Source organism: Selaginella moellendorffii, unplaced genomic scaffold (assembly GCF_000143415.4).
Source record: "Selaginella moellendorffii unplaced genomic scaffold, v1.0 SELMOscaffold_21, whole genome shotgun sequence".
Classification (NCBI taxonomy): Eukaryota; Viridiplantae; Streptophyta; class Lycopodiopsida; order Selaginellales; family Selaginellaceae; genus Selaginella; species Selaginella moellendorffii.
In genome coordinates, this window is record NW_003314282.1 from 319023 (window position 1) to 334251 (window position 15229).

The following is a 15229-nucleotide window of genomic DNA, read 5'->3' on the forward strand; positions in this document are numbered from 1 at the left end:
GGAGACGCTGGGGTGGAGGAAATTGTTCCAGCTCGAGACGTCCCTCTCGGCGTCGCGGAAGAACTCCTGGGCTTCGCAAATTTGCCCGCATTGGGCAATTGCTGCGATCATCGCGTTCGCCGAGTCGACGCTCCGGGCAGGCATCCGCGCGAAGACCTCCCGCGCCTCCCCGATTCGGAGGCGCTGTGCGGCGATGGTGAGCATCGAGTTCCAGGTGATGACGTCGCGGCGGGGGGATTCCACGAACAGGGATCGCGCGTCGAGGAAGCAGCCGTTCTGGGCAAGCGCGGCGATGATGATATTGATGGTGAAGAGGTTGCGGACGCGGAGCTCGCGGAAGGCGGCCATGGCGCTGGCAATGGAGCGGCAGGCGCCATACATCTGGATGAGGAGATTGGCGACGAAGAGATCGGTGCGCCAGCCAGAGCGGACGATCTGCGCGTGCAATCGCCGGCCGCCCTCCAGATCCCTGCCCGCGATGCATCGCTGCAGCAGCACGACGTAGCCCGACGCCCCGGGATCGCTCATCCTCCTCGTCCCCGTGCATTTCCAAGGAGGAAGAACAAATCTGGATAGGCATAATCTAAACTCTAAAGTAACTTTAAACTCAGCTAGCCCTAAACTCTAAAGTAACTTTAAAATTAGGGCTCTTGGAAGAATATAAATAAGCATAATCCACGTCCGCCCTAATTCTTGTATGGCAAGAGAAGCCTTTAGCAGTGGAAAGAGCAGTCCTTGCTCTTTGGTGACTTCTGCAGACTGGAGCTGATGGAGGTCGGATTAAATCGTGTAGCGCCAGTCGGCCTCCAGGCTTGTCGCGATCCAGCCTTTAAATCGAAACGCTGGCACTTCTTCATTCTTGCAGACGCTCTCCAGATCGATCAGCACGTACTTCTCTTTTGAGTAGTCATACATGATCTTGTGCACCAAGCCTGGAAGTTTACAAACAAGGATGAGACAGACACTAGAAGAAAAGAAAATTAAGAATGCTTACCAGCTTCGTGCAAAGCTTTCAATCCTCGCAAAACTCCCTACACCATGTCGCACATGTCCTCCTCGTTGTCGGGGTATTTCTTCGCATAGACCAGTAGAGTTTCCACCTTGTAAACCGCCTTCATCGCCTTGATCACTTCCGTGCTCTTGGTGATCATCGCCAATCTCGCTCTCTTTCTCCTCCTGCCGCCACTGCCGCTGCTACTGTCTGATGAAGAAGATCGTTCTGATGATTCCGAGATATCAGAACCTACGTGTGCTTCGGGATGGCAGTGAGAGTCACCTCGCACATGAGTTCTACCTCCTTGGACTCAAGTGTAAGCCCGAACACGCTACTGATCATATGTCCGCCACCTTCTATGGCAGCAATGTAAGCGGCCTCGAGACCGGAAAGACAGACCTCGTGCTCGGAAGAATACGCTTCGAAGTGCACGATTCTCTTCACAGCGCCCTTGAGCGTGAGCTTGATTTCCCAGTGACCATGGAGAACAAACGTATCAAGCGGAGGATCTAGTCAGTACGGAATCGGTGCGAGCTTGTTCATCACTCACGGCCACGCTCGCATCCATTCATAGCAACAAGAAGTAGAGCTTGAGCGGTACGTGCTTAGTCACATCCAGCACGTCAGTCACTGGCGCGAGGACTCCCTGCGCCAAAAGAACGTTAGAAAACAGAGATTTCTCAGTGTATCAACGCTTCTTGCTTGCAGCATGAAAAACTGGACGAACTGGCCTGCAGCTGCGTAGCATATCACAATCTTGAGCTTCCGATTCATTGCCGGAGGGAGTTCCATGATCTTCGCAGCGAGCTCGGCCTTCGCCTTCTCAAAATTGTTGGGATTCTTCCTCTCCTCGCCAAACGCGCTTTGTCCCCGGCCCATGATGATATTGCGCGGCCGATTCGACTTGCTGAAGAAATTCCATCATGGAAGTTCCATGATGACTCCTTCGCAATCTTCCCGGTAGCGCTCTTCGATAAGCATCTGGGACACACAATCTCTCAGCAGGTCCCAGATTCGCTGGAACTGCGTCGGAGTACTCCTCCCCGGCCACCAAGGAACCAAGCAAGTGGAAAACCGCCCAGCCTCATTCGTGACATCGAAGAACTCATCCATGGAGGAAGGAGGGGGAACACGACGTCGAGACGTCGAAGTCGGATAGAAAAGCTTTCACGTCGTCGTCGGGCCCAGACGATATACAGCGAGCAGGCTTTCAGGATCTCCTCGGTGCCTGGAAGAGATATCAATGCTCATTCTGATCAAGAAGAAATCACGAGGGGCTGCTGGCTGCTGGTTGGATGGCCGTCCCCGTTAGCAGGGCAACAAGGCGGGAGGGCTTGTACGGAAGATGTTCCCTCCACCATACAAGGCTGGAGACAAGATCAAGCTTGTCTGTCCTTTCCTCAACGTAGGGCGGAAGGATGTACACCCAGAGCCCAGGGACGATGGTGGCAGACATGGCAGCGAAGGCTTTCCCAGCTTAATGCGTACTTGTATCGATGCAGGACAGAAACACCCTCCATCTTCTACTCGACTGCAATATGAGTTGTGGCGAGGCTTGGCTAGGATTGATCTTCAGAAGGCAGTGGAAGTGAACGCTCCTGCCTAGCCTGGAGAGCTGTTATTGCGTTCTCCCGCAACGAGTTTGGCACCAGCCTTAAGATTGGGAGGTATTTGACAGGCAAGGAGGGAGCGAGCACCAAGTACGACGGGACCTGCTGCGAGAGGAAGAAAATCAAAGTAGCCGTACATGTGTATTGTGTGACTAATATTGACTTTTAAGAAGGTCATGGGCAAACTATTGGCTTAATGTTTAAACTTTAGACTGGTCGTAAATATGAGCAAGGATAATTCAACCATGTCAGAACGCAGGACGTATTCATTCAGAACTCATGCTTGAGTTAGACAAACCTATGCTCTCAGCTGGACAAGAAACTAAGAAAAGAAAAAAGTGAAGTTGATGTTTTGGAAAGATTCGCGCATTTGGCTTATTAGATTTCAATAATTTAAAATTTTACAACTGTATTAACGTCTGGATCGTCATGTCCCGGAGTAGATTTCTAGGATCCTAAAAAATTGACCCTATAGCAGGAGATGTCACGCCTACTGATCAGTACGTAAGCATTTGCCAAAGAAAACTTACAATGTGCTCGCCACAAAGTTCGTGAGTTACAGGAGGAGGAAACGCTCGACGGTTTTGAGGGCCTCCCTTTGCCTTGTTCCATCAGCACTAGCTCCAAGCCGTTTACAACAAAAACGCCCAGTAACATTCTTTAAAGTTCTATTCTCGAAGTTCTGTTCCTTTTCAAAGTAAATTTAGATATTACCTTGTCTGAGAGACCTTGTTGCTCTACAATATTATTGCGACAGTGTTCCTGTGGTCGTTTGCATCAAAGCGACAGGATCGGAAAATCCAGCACCAGATGGAGAGCCAAATGGCACTCGGCTTAGAGCTGATTGAGCGTGTCCCTGGCTAACTTGTGGTAACCTTGAGCGCGAAGAACCTACAGAGACCAACGAGACAATGATCTACACATGGCAAACTGTCCTGTTTCGTTTTATTAATATATCACAAAGAATACTTGATGGGCACCACAAGACTATAAACAGTATATAGATAGATAGATAAACTTATCATCACCTTTCAATGTTCCAGTGGAAGGCAAAACATTGCTACATTGACAAAAGTACTTGGAATCCAAAGCATCTAGCTTTTAGATATTTATTACTTTATTGTAGTTTGTCGTTCCAGGCTGATTGTCTCTTTTCAGAAATTGAGATTAACACATGTAAACACAATAGATCATTATTATCTAGGAAGATGTTTTAGCTTGAAGAAAAGGGCATCTTGGCTCGATTGACACAGCCTGGATATTAGAAACAAAAGATGTTATCTGCAGCCTCCACAGCCTTCTTTTTGGCATCTGGGTTCATCTTGTCAATGACCTCCTTGCATGGCTTAAACTTACGGAATGTGAACTCTGCAAATAGAACAAAATGACCGTGCAATTTTCAGTGGTTTACATTAGACACCTCACCTCCAGTGATGCCATTGGAATCCTCCTGATGGTACAGAATACGGTTGCTATCGGACCAAGCAAAGAGTTTGATGCGGTACACCTGTACTGAAAAACATGAGCTGTGACTGAAATACAAAGGGCAGCCTGGGCAAGGCTGAAGAAATACAAACCTTGAAGTACGGGTTTTGCATATCAGGGTACATTAAGACCCTGATGTCAATTATGGTCTTCTCGTGGTGCTCATTCTTGGCTAAGAAGGTTTTAAAGCTGTTAATGGTCGCCCCTGACTGAGCAACAATGCGCCCAAGAACTTCAATGTCGATCTTGGTTGATTTCAGGACGTCCTCATCTGCAATGAGATTCACAAACCAGGTCTGAACCTGTGACGAGAGAAGGCCGCAACGGTTAATAGAGCTCTTATATAATACATAACTTCTATTACCGCTTTCACAATAGCTGCATCCGGTGACCCGTCAAACTTGAAATCGTCAGAGCTTTTGTTGATAAACTTGTCAGCTCTGCTAATCCCATCGCCCATTGGCTCAACCAGGGGATTTTGCATGAACATGGAGTTGACCTTCTCCCAAGTTCGCTCTTTCGGTGGCACTTTGGCAAGAAGGGTTGTGGTTCCCGAGATGCAAACTTTGAGAACCTCATCCATCTTCTTCACTGTTTCTGCATTCAATCCCCCAAACGATGGTGTCAGGTTGGTTTGGAGGTAGTCCTCAGCACTCTTGGAACGCACATCAATCTGGAGCATTCCACAAGGAGTTAAGCACTGCTTTGGGCAATACAGGTTCCACTTTACCTTGCTGAAATCAAAATTCGCCACAATGTCACCAATCTCCTTCAATGAACCGAAGGCTCCCAGCATTGTCGCCATGGTTGCCATTGCAATTCACCTTCAGAAGAAGTATGTACACCAGAAGAGGTATGTACACTCAATTTTTATAATGGGGTAAATGAGTTAGTTTAGTGCAGAAAAGATGTTTATACCAAAATGAAGTATAGCTTGACTCATTGCAGCACGTGCTGCATGACTTTGTCATACATATACCTCCAAAAACATGCAGGTATACCCGGTTAAAAAACAAAAGGTGATTTGGATTGAGCGTTTTTTCGCAATGGATCGCGATCGCGAGCGTGAGCGATGCGATCCTATTAACACACCTCCTTCTTAAATGCTACCTAGGAAAAGAGTACGACTTGTTTAGTGCAGAAAAAGAGTTCGGTGCAGGAAACGCATCTACACCAAACGCGTTTGGTGCAAAACGCCAAGCCTCCTTCGTTGCAGTAGTCTAGCTTGACCCAACGCCAAAAATCAGGTATTGTTTCATATTCTTTATGCATATGCTTTTAGGGCATGATAAACTGCAGCATTTAACTTGTTTGGATTCTTCCTCTCCTCGCCAAATGCGTAGACGGCTTTGCCCCAGCCGGTCGCTGGAACCACATCGCGTCGCAAAGGAACCAGCGCTTGTGGAAAACCACAGGTCCACTAAGTCAAGTTTCACAGCATCGTCTCGGAGAGTGGTGAAATGAAATGGGCCGTGATGAAATCACACACTCGTTTCATGCGCTGGTCTGGGGCCTTTTGCAAGAGTAGCAAAAGCTTGATTGGGCATGTCTGAGATTGGGAGCCCGACTTATATCCATCCAAGGCAGGCGTGAGATGCTTCGGGTGCCTGAGACTAGGGAGGCGTTGCGGGCATCTGCAGAGTACGAAGGGACGACGCTGGTGTAGCAGTGCTTGGTTCTGAGGGTGCCTAACAAATCAACGTAGCCGTACATGTATAGATTAATTGCTGAGTTCAAGTATGAAAATCAATGAAAAGCTAACATTTTCAATGACAGAAGACTATGTTGACTAAATATTGACTTTTAGCGAAGTTCTACGGTCAAACTATTAGACTCACGCTTCTGAATTGTACAGTTCAAGAAGAAATCCTACCTTTGTCTGACAACGAAGAAACGATCAGCTTTGCAAGATGGCACGGCCCAAGGTGGATGCCAGTGCCAATCTCAGGCGATCCACAGCGCCAGGCTCTGCGGTGCTTAGGATGTCGTTCTCTAGCCGGTTTAGACATCAAGAAGAAAGAAATCAAAGACATACCTGCCAGGTTAAGCTGTGTGAAGACAGTACTTGAGAATAAACCAAACGATGGAGTTCTGTCAAGGTCTTCTTCAAGAAGAGATCGAACGTCCTCCCCTTTTGCTATCAGGAGATCATCAACATGCGCCATCATCCTGATAGAAAATTTATATAAATATTCGACATGAGAAGTTCTTACCACTGTGACGGGGAAGAGCATTTACCTCGGTGTCGTTGCTGATAATTGCAGATAAAAGTTCTTGAAGGTCTTCATCCCCAGAACTTTTCAATCCTTTGCACTTGGAAGCTATGCTACGCATTCCATCTAAGACCTGCACCCGATAATTGCAAGTGAACTTAGCACACTACACAGTTCATACATACCAAAGAAAAAGGTATCAGATGTAGGAAATGCGCCACCAGCAGCTCCATCCAGTGAAACGTAGAGAGCTGTAGAACATCAACGTTTCCCAATAGCACCTGTATTAGCTTCTTAAGACCAAGAAGCGTCCCACGGTGGTTGCATTCCGCCCAAAACACACTATTTTCAAGCTTGGAAACCTGACTTCGCCAATTTTTCCCTCGGCCTGCATGTAATCAAATCTGAGAAACTTGCTGCAACCAAATCAAACCTTAGAAAAGTCAGGCTTAAAACCTATAGCAACACCAGGACTTCCATCAGGGAGCCTCGGGCGCAGCCGCGGCATTTGCATAATGAGCAGTGTAACTGCTTCTACGAGGCCATTTTCAGTCTGCCAAGACATAAAAAAGCATCCGGAAGTTAACGCAAGTCAACAGAACAGCATGGAGAAAGAAACCTGCCGGTCATCAAGCTGATCCAATCGATACGATCCATGCATCCGCAAGAACGCTATCTGGAAGATTAAGATTACCAATGGAACTTACACGGACACTTTTACAACTTCCAACAACGTCAAGCCATCCGACTGACAACGCCGAAGCCATTGCATCCCAGAAAGCTACATCGTCTTCGGGAAACTGCAAGTGCACGTTAAAAAATGATACACAAAGAGAAAACAAAAAGCTGCAAGACTTCGAACTTACTTGAATCTCGGAAAGCTTCCGCTGGAACGACACCACCTTGGAATGTACAGTGTCTTCATCACTGAAGAGGACTTCGTCATGCTCCTGCAAAGCTCACAGGCAAATCAATCATAAGTCAAGAAAAAACTCACTGCTTCTTACCGCTAGCCAGTCTACAAGACACTCCGGAAGCCACCATGTCGCGCTTCTGTCCACATAGAAAACTTCTATGAGCTCCCACACAGCCTTAAGCATCGAGGTCTTCTCCTCCTGCAAGAAAAAAACAAAAAAAATCTTTCACATCATTCGCTCACGCATGATACAATGGCTAACCTTGCCTTGCGTGGGCTGGTCGAGAACGCTGTGAATGCTCTTGCTATACTCTAATACATGCTCCCACCTGCGATCACACCTAGCGTTTCTAGAGTAAAAAGAGAAGAATTTTTCATACCATGGGTTGTAGCCCAATTGCCGGTGGTTCTGGAGAAGAGCAAAAGCCGGGAGAGAATCATGCCGCCTCTCGGCATCCCATCCTTCTCCCAGATGAATCTCCGTGACTCTTCCACCGCCTCCCACAGCATTCTCGATGTAGGAGAGCTGGAGCTGGTTCCCATTGCTCCACGACACCCACGCTATAGATTACCGCGGCCGAGGAGCTGAGGATCCATCGCCACCGGCATTACGCTCCCCGTTCTCCAGCTCCTCGAGACGCCGGATCCCCGGCATCACGCGCTCCAGAATCAGGCCTATCTTCCCAAGATCATCGTCGTGATTGGGCTCAGCATTGCCCAACTCTCGATCCTGATGCTCCCGGCGGACGTCGCGAATCGCCATTCCTGCGAGAAGAATCTCTACGTCGGGGCGTGTAAGCTCACTCTCCCGATGAAGCAGCTGTGGTGGGCGGTTTACATCATCGACACTGTGCTCGTCATTCCTTTCGCGATCTTCTTCTACGAGAGCGACCAGGAGAAGTAATCTTCCATCTTTTTGTTCTTGTTCTTAGAACACTCGATCGACCGAGCTCCTCCTAGAGTTTCTTAAGTTCTTTCTATTCCTCCATGATCTCAAAAGCTTTCTTTGTTCGTGGTGATTTCCAGGACTGTGACACAAAGGGTAAAGAACGCTCTCTTGTGGGTGGTGATACTCCTCACAGTCCTCTGCCTCCTCTTGGGAATTCTCTATGGTAAGAAGCTGTTTTCCATCTTTTGTTCTTAAACCCTTTTTCTACGTGATTGCTTGAAGCTGTTATCGGCTATGCTGATTTCACCGTGAGACGTCTTTCATCCACGACGTTGGCGTTCACCAATGATTTTAGCTCGCTCAATGCAAAGGTTCCGTGCTTGTTTTCGGCTAGTTTCTCATTGTCTTCTAATGTTACTCTCATGGTAAGCCTTTTCTTCTACATTTTCCCTTTCTTCATTCATGTGGCAATATTGTGTGACAGTGTGCAGCTTATACGTCTGGATCTCTGGTTAAAACTACGTGGTCTGTGCGTGCGCCCTTCCCGACTTACGTGATCGCATTAAACACAATAATAGGATCAATACTCTTCACAGTAATGTCGTTTTATGTGTTGTTTTCTAGAAGATCTGATTTCCTTCCTGCAGATGTTTGGAGGTGTTGGAATGGCAACATTACCAGTGAGCCTCATATTTGCGTTCAAGAATAGGCCCAAGTGTGTTATTACTCGTGCTCAATACGTAAAGGTGTGTGTGTGATTTGTTCTCGTTTCTTGCAACTAATATCTTCAAGGTGATGGCTTTACAGGAGGCGACTGATCTAGCCAAGCGCTCTAACGAGCTAAAAACGGCGACTTTGGGCCTCCAACGCGAAGAGAGAGGTGAGAAGAAAGGACGGATGTTTCGAAAAAATGTGAAGAAAGTCCAGTGTAGCTCGATTCAGGAGCTTTTCTTTTTGGAAGATGATGTTGAAGCTTTGAACGAGGCATTCCCACAGGGACAGAAGGTACCGTTCTAGTTTACCATTAAGTTTTTGTGCTGATTCTACTGCTGGTTTTCTCTCAGGCAGACACGTCCTGGGCTCTTCTAGCTAGCCAAGCTTGTTTTTGGCATTGTCGGGTAAGAAAGTCCTTCAAGTCTTAAGAAAAAGATTCAGTCTTATTATTTCTCTTGTTGCAGTTTGGCTTTGTCTATAATTTGGCTTCTCCACATCATTGTTTTCATGCTTGTCAATCCTCCAGCTTTTCCGTTTCTGAATCAAGTCTTTATTCAGCTTGACAGTGCCGGGGGTACTTTCTGTCAATGCGATCTCTAGACCTGAATAGTTTCCTTCCTTTCAGGCTTGCTAGGAACCACTGCGTTTGCAATCTTTTGCTACTATCTCGTCATGTCTGGCATATCTGGAGAGATGCATCTGGGAATGAGGCTTTTGTTTCTTTCCATTCATCCAATGAAGTAAGCACTTTTTTTTATATGCATTTTCTAGAATGTAATGGTTTTTATTATGAAACTATAGGTACCAAGGCACGCTCATGAACTCGATCCAATGTGGCACGAGAATGTGATCGCGTCGGGCGCGCAACCGTCGAGCGCCATGGATTCCAGCAGCTGGAGCGCCGATCGGCCGTGCCGGCCTTGGCCGTGGCCGTGATGGCGATATTCCAAGAAACCGTGCTCTGTCGATCATCCCCTGGAAGATCTCGCACGCGTCGTCCAGCCGCCCCGATCGGCTGAAGAGATGGACGAGGGAATTCCCCACCGCGCCCTCGTGGTAGAGGCGCTGTGGCGGATATCGGGTAGGATGTGGTGCGCCAGCGATGGATCTTGGATCGCCGTGGCCGCGAAAAGCACGCTCATGATCGTCTCAAGATCCATGATCCGGAAGAGCTGGATCGCGTCGGCGCCGGCGCCGTGCTGCGCGTAAGGCCGTGATCATCGTCGTCCACGACACGATGTTTGGCTCCGGCATGGCGTCGAGGATCGATCGCGCCTCGCGGAGCTGCCGCGTGCATCACCGCCGCCCAGGTCACCACGTTCTTGTCCAGGGTTTGATCGAAGAGCTCCCTCGCGCGATCCACCAGTCCCGCCTGTGCGTAGGCCGAGATGATCGTGTTCCAGGACGAGAGATTCCTCGGCGCCGTCATCGAATTGAATGCCTGCCGCGCCTCCTCGATTCGGCCATTCTCGGCGAGCGCCTGGATCATCACGTTCCAGGCAACGGTGTTCCAGTGCTTCATCCGCGAGAAGAGCTCCCTCGCCTGGTTGATCTTCCCCACGGATCCATAGCCCGTGATCATGGACGTGATGGACATGAGATCCGGATGATCCAGCGCGAGGAATAGCTCCTCGGCGTTGCGCATCAGCGCTCGGCGTAGCCCTGGATCATGCTCAACCACACGACACAATCCCAGTGCGGCATAGCATCGAAGACCGACCGCGCGAGATCGACCTCGCTGGAGGAGACGCTGGCGTGGAGGAGATTTTTCCAGCTCGAGACGTCCCTCTCGGCTATGGCGTCGCGGAAGAACTCCTGGGCTTCGCCAATTTGCCCGCATTGGGCAAATGCTGCGATCATCGCGTTTGCAGAGACGACGCTCCGGGCAGGCATCCGCGCGAAGACCTCCCGCGCCTCGCCGATCCGGAGGCGGTGCGCGGCGATAGTGAGCATCGAGTTCCAGGTGACGACGTCTCGGCGGGGGAATTCCACGAACAGGGATCGCGCGTCGCGGAAGCAGCCGTTCTGGGCAAGCGCGGCGATGGTGATGTTGATGGTGAAGAGGTTGCGGACGCGGAGCTCGCGGAAGACGACCATGCGCTGGCGATGGAGCGGCAGGCGCCATACATCTGGATGAGGAGATTGGCGACGAAGAGATCGGTGTGCCAGCCCGAGCGGACGATCTGCGCGTGCAACCGCCGGCCGCCCTCTAGATCCCTGCCCGCGATGCATCGCCGCAGCAGCACGACGTAGCCCGACGCCCCGGGATCGCTCATCCTCCTCGTCCCCGCGCCCTAATTTTTCTTCTATGGCATATTCTTATTCCAACTAAAAGCCTTTTAACTTTTAAGAAGGTCATGGTCAAACTATTTGCTTAATGTAAATATGAGCAAGGACATCAGAAGGCTGGACTATTCATTTAGAAACTCATGCTTGTAGACAAACCTATGTTCTCAGCTGGACAAGAAACTAAGAAAAGACCAAAGTGACGTTGCTGTTTTGGAAAGATTCGCGCATTTAGCTTATTAATTTAAAAAATTTACAACTGTATTAACGTCTTGATCGTCTTGTCCCGGAGTAGATTTCTAGGATCCTAAAAACTTGACCCTATAGCAGGAGATGTCACGCCTACTGATCAGTATGTAAGCATTTGCCAAAGAAAACTTATAATGTGCTCGCGACAAAGTTCGTGAGTGACAGAAGGAGGTAAAGCTTGACGGTTTTGAGGGCCTGCCTTTGCCTTGTTCCATCAGCACTGGCTGCGCTGTGCCAAGCCGTTTACAATAAAAACGCCCAGTAGCATTCTCTACGAAATTCTGTTCCTTGTCAAAATCCAATGATAATGATCTCCACATGGCATACTGTTCTGTTTCGTTTTATTAATAATACGTAAGACTACCACTAGACTATAAACAGTATATAGATAAACTTATCATCACCTTTCAATGTTCCAGTCATTGACAAAAGTACTTGGAATCCAAAGCATCTAGGTTTTAGATATCTATTACTTTTATTGTAGTTTGTCGTTCCTTTTTTTTTGAAATTGAGATTAAAAAATATCAAGACAATAGACAGCTGTTATTTTCAAGTAGGTCATGTATTTAGAAAGATGTTGTAGCTTTAGAGGCATCTTGGCTCAATTTAGATATTAGAAACCAAAGATGTTATCTGCAGCTTCCACGGCCTTCCTTTTGGCGTCTGGGTTCATCTTGTCAATGACCTCCTTGCGCGGCTTAAACTTACGGAAGGTGAACTCTGCAAATAGAACAAAAGGAGCGTGCAGTCTTCAGTGGTTTACATTAGACACCTCACCTCCAATGATGCCATTGGAATCCTCCTGATGGAACACAATACGGTTGCTATCAGACCAAGCAAAGAGTTTGATGCGGTACACCTGTACTCATAATAAGCATGAGCTGTGACTGAAATACAAAAGGCAGCCTGGGCACAAACCTTGAAGTACGGGTTTTGCATATCAGGGTACCTTAAGACCCCGATGTCAATTATGGTCTTCTCGTGGTGCTCATGCTTGGCAAAGAAATTTTCAAAGCTGGTAATGGTCGCCCCTGACTGAGCAACAATGCGCCCAAGAACTTCAATGTCGATCTTGGTTGATTTCAGGACGTCCTCATCTGCAATGAGATTCACAAACCAGGTCTGAACCTGTGACGAGAGAAGGCCGCAAAGGTTAATAGAGCTCTTCTATAATACATAACTTCTATTACCGCTTTCACAATAGCTGCATCAGGTGACCCGTCAATCTTGAAATCGCTAGAGCTTTTGTTGAGAAACTTGTCAGCTCTGCTAATCCCATCGCCCATTGGCTCAACCAGGGGATTTTGCATGAACATGGAGTTGACCTTCTCCCAAGTTCGCTCTTCTGGTGGCACTTTGGCGAGAAGAGTGGTGGTTCCCGAGATGCAAACCTTGAGAACCTCATCCATCTTCTTTACTGTTTCTGCATTCAATGCCCCAAACGATGGTGCCAGGTTGGTGTGGAGGTAATCCTCGGAACTCTTGGAACGCACATCAATCTGGAGCATTCCACAAGGAGTTAAGCACTGCTTTGGGCAATACAGGTTCCACTTTACCTTGCTGAAATCAAAATTCGCCACAATGTCACCAATCTCCTTCAATGAACCGAAGGCTCCCAGCATTGTCACCATGGTTGCCATTGCAATTCACCTTCAGAAGAGGTATGTACATACTCCTTACTCCATACTCCATTTTTATAATGGGGTAAATGAGTTAGTTTAGTGCAGAAAACATGGTTAACAAAAATGAAAGTAGCTTTACTCATCACGTGCTGCATGACTTCGTCATACATATACGGTTAAAAAACAAAAGCTGATTAGGTGCATTCAGCGTTCTGAAAGATTAGTTTAGTGCAGAAAGCGATTTCGGTGCAGGAAACGCATTTACACCAAACAGAAAACGCCAAGCCTCCTTCGGTGCAGTAGTCTAGCTTGACCATGACTTTGAAAAAAATCAGATAATCGTTTCATATTCTTTACGCATATGCTTTTAGGGCATGATAAACTGCTCTCCTCTCCTCGCGTAGACGACTTTGCCCCAGCCGGTCGCTGGAACCGCATCGCGTCGCAAAGGAACCAGTGCTTGTGGAAAACCACAGGTCCACTAAGTCAACTTTCACATCGTCTCAGAGAGTTCATTCAACTTTAAGAAAGTTTAAGCTTTAAAAACCCCTTGGAGAATTGATGGTGGCCGCGAACGTCGGAGAGTAGCAAAAGCTTGATTGGGCTTGTCTGAGATTGGGAGCCCGACTTGTATCCATCCAAGGCAGGCGTGAGATGCTTTGGGTGCCCGAGACTAGGGAGGCGTTGCGGGCATCTGTTTTTCCGATCCCAGCAGAGTACGAAGGGACGACGCTGCTGCAGTAGTGCTGGGTTTTGAGGGTGACTAACAAATCAACGTAGCCGTACATGTGTATCGAAGTATGAAAATCAATGAAAAGCTAACATTTTCAATGACTGAAGACTATGTTGAGTAAATATTGACTTTTAGCGAAGTTCTTACATTGTACAGCTTGTCTTTTTGGAAGATGATGTTCAAGCTCTGAACGAGGCATTCCCACAGGGAGAGAAGGTATCTCTAGTTTCCCATTTAAGTTATTTCATTGCTGGATTTTCTCTCAGGAAGACACATCCTGGGCTCTTACAGTTCTTTTCTACTTAGCCAAGCTTGTTTTTGGCATTCTCGGGTAAGAAATAGACTCGGAAGGCTTGACAAAGATATTCACTTCTTCTTTTGTTTTTCTTGTTGCAGATTGGCTTTGTCTATAATTTGGCTTCTCCACATCCTTGTTTTCATGCTTGTCAATCCTCCAGCTTTTCCGTTTCTGAACCAAGTCTTTATTCAGCTTGACAGTGCCGGGGGTACTTTCTGTCGATGCGATCTCTAGACCTGAATCGTTTCCTTGCTTTCAGGCTTGCTAGGAACTACCGCCTTTGCAATTTTTTGCTACTACCTCGTCATGTCTGTCATATCTGGAGAGATGCATCTGGGAATGAGGCTTCTGTTTCTTTCCATTCATCCAATGAAGTAAACACTTTTTTTTAAAAATGTTTTTCTATGAAACTATAGGTACCAAGGCACGCTCATGAACTCGTTTTCTTTTCATCCATGTTTACACGTGGACGTTTGCCCGAATAAGCCCATTCTGGGTCTATCCGATTCCTTTCTCCGAAAGATGCCCTTCCTGGGCAAATGCGTGAATTGACGTGAAAACCCTGTTCTTGCGGATGACTGGCCACAATGTGAATTGATCTCTTGACGATCGATCTCTTCTCTGCGCTTCCAGCGATCGCGATCGATTTCAGCGACACCTCCACGGATAAAACTTGCAAATTGGATGCTCCAATTAGCTGTCTTTTAAGGTCTCTTTAAGCTCTTGGAGCAATCAGTACACATTTCATCCTTTCTTGAGTAAAAGAATGCAGCTTATCCATATACTCGTAGAGATTTTTCTTGAGGAACGTAGCGCTTGCAAATTGATGGTCTCGTCCAAGCTCCAACCAGGTGAAGTTGTGAAGCGAAACCAAGATCTCGTACGGGTTGTTTCCAAACGCACCAGCGCTGATAGCAATCTCCCAACACCGCACACTGTCCACTTACTCTTTTGGCACTCGTCCCACGAAGAATGCCTTGGATCCGTGCGAACCTCCTGTGCGACATCCACCGCTTCTGATGAGCAGAAATGCTCCAAATACAAGCATCACAGCCCGATGCCCGATGCATGAAGAAGACCTTTTGCTTGAAAATGGAGAGCATTGAAAATGCGAGTGACTTTGTCCGTGGTCACCGCTTGCGAGGCGCAGAGGTCGCACATCTGGAGAATCCACCTGACCAGACAGGGATCTCCTGCCATCAAGGACAGCGCGAAATCGA

The 15229-nt window shown here is 47.7% G+C and overlaps 3 protein-coding genes across 3 annotated transcripts; 1 reads left to right on the forward strand and 2 right to left on the reverse strand.

Moving 5' to 3' along the window:
- Nucleotides 1-3762: 3762 nt before the first annotated feature.
- LOC112347346 lies at nucleotides 3763-4936 on the reverse strand. The gene is made up of 5 exons (XM_024678062.1): nucleotides 4820-4936; nucleotides 4454-4762; nucleotides 4182-4391; nucleotides 4030-4111; nucleotides 3763-3972 (listed from the first exon to the last, which is right to left on the reverse strand). Exons 1-5 carry the CDS (start codon nucleotides 4901-4903, stop codon nucleotides 3866-3868), a joined length of 792 nt encoding a protein of 263 aa, XP_024533830.1. The 5' UTR covers nucleotides 4904-4936; the 3' UTR covers nucleotides 3763-3865.
- A 2721-nt stretch (nucleotides 4937-7657) lies between these two features.
- Nucleotides 7658-14561, forward strand: LOC112347461 (LIMR family protein SELMODRAFT_432208-like). The gene is made up of 11 exons (XM_024678383.1): nucleotides 7658-7753; nucleotides 7847-8118; nucleotides 8245-8330; nucleotides 8390-8520; nucleotides 8592-8702; nucleotides 8755-8853; nucleotides 8915-9112; nucleotides 13978-14042; nucleotides 14108-14217; nucleotides 14269-14383; nucleotides 14426-14561. The coding sequence occupies exons 1-11, from the start codon at nucleotides 7658-7660 to the stop codon at nucleotides 14559-14561; spliced, it is 1419 nt and encodes a 472-aa protein (XP_024534151.1).
- Nucleotides 11881-13007, reverse strand: LOC112347412. The gene is made up of 5 exons (XM_024678180.1): nucleotides 12913-13007; nucleotides 12547-12855; nucleotides 12275-12484; nucleotides 12134-12215; nucleotides 11881-12076 (listed from the first exon to the last, which is right to left on the reverse strand). The coding sequence occupies exons 1-5, from the start codon at nucleotides 12994-12996 to the stop codon at nucleotides 11970-11972; spliced, it is 792 nt and encodes a 263-aa protein (XP_024533948.1). The 5' UTR covers nucleotides 12997-13007; the 3' UTR covers nucleotides 11881-11969.
- Nucleotides 14562-15229: the final 668 nt, after the last annotated feature.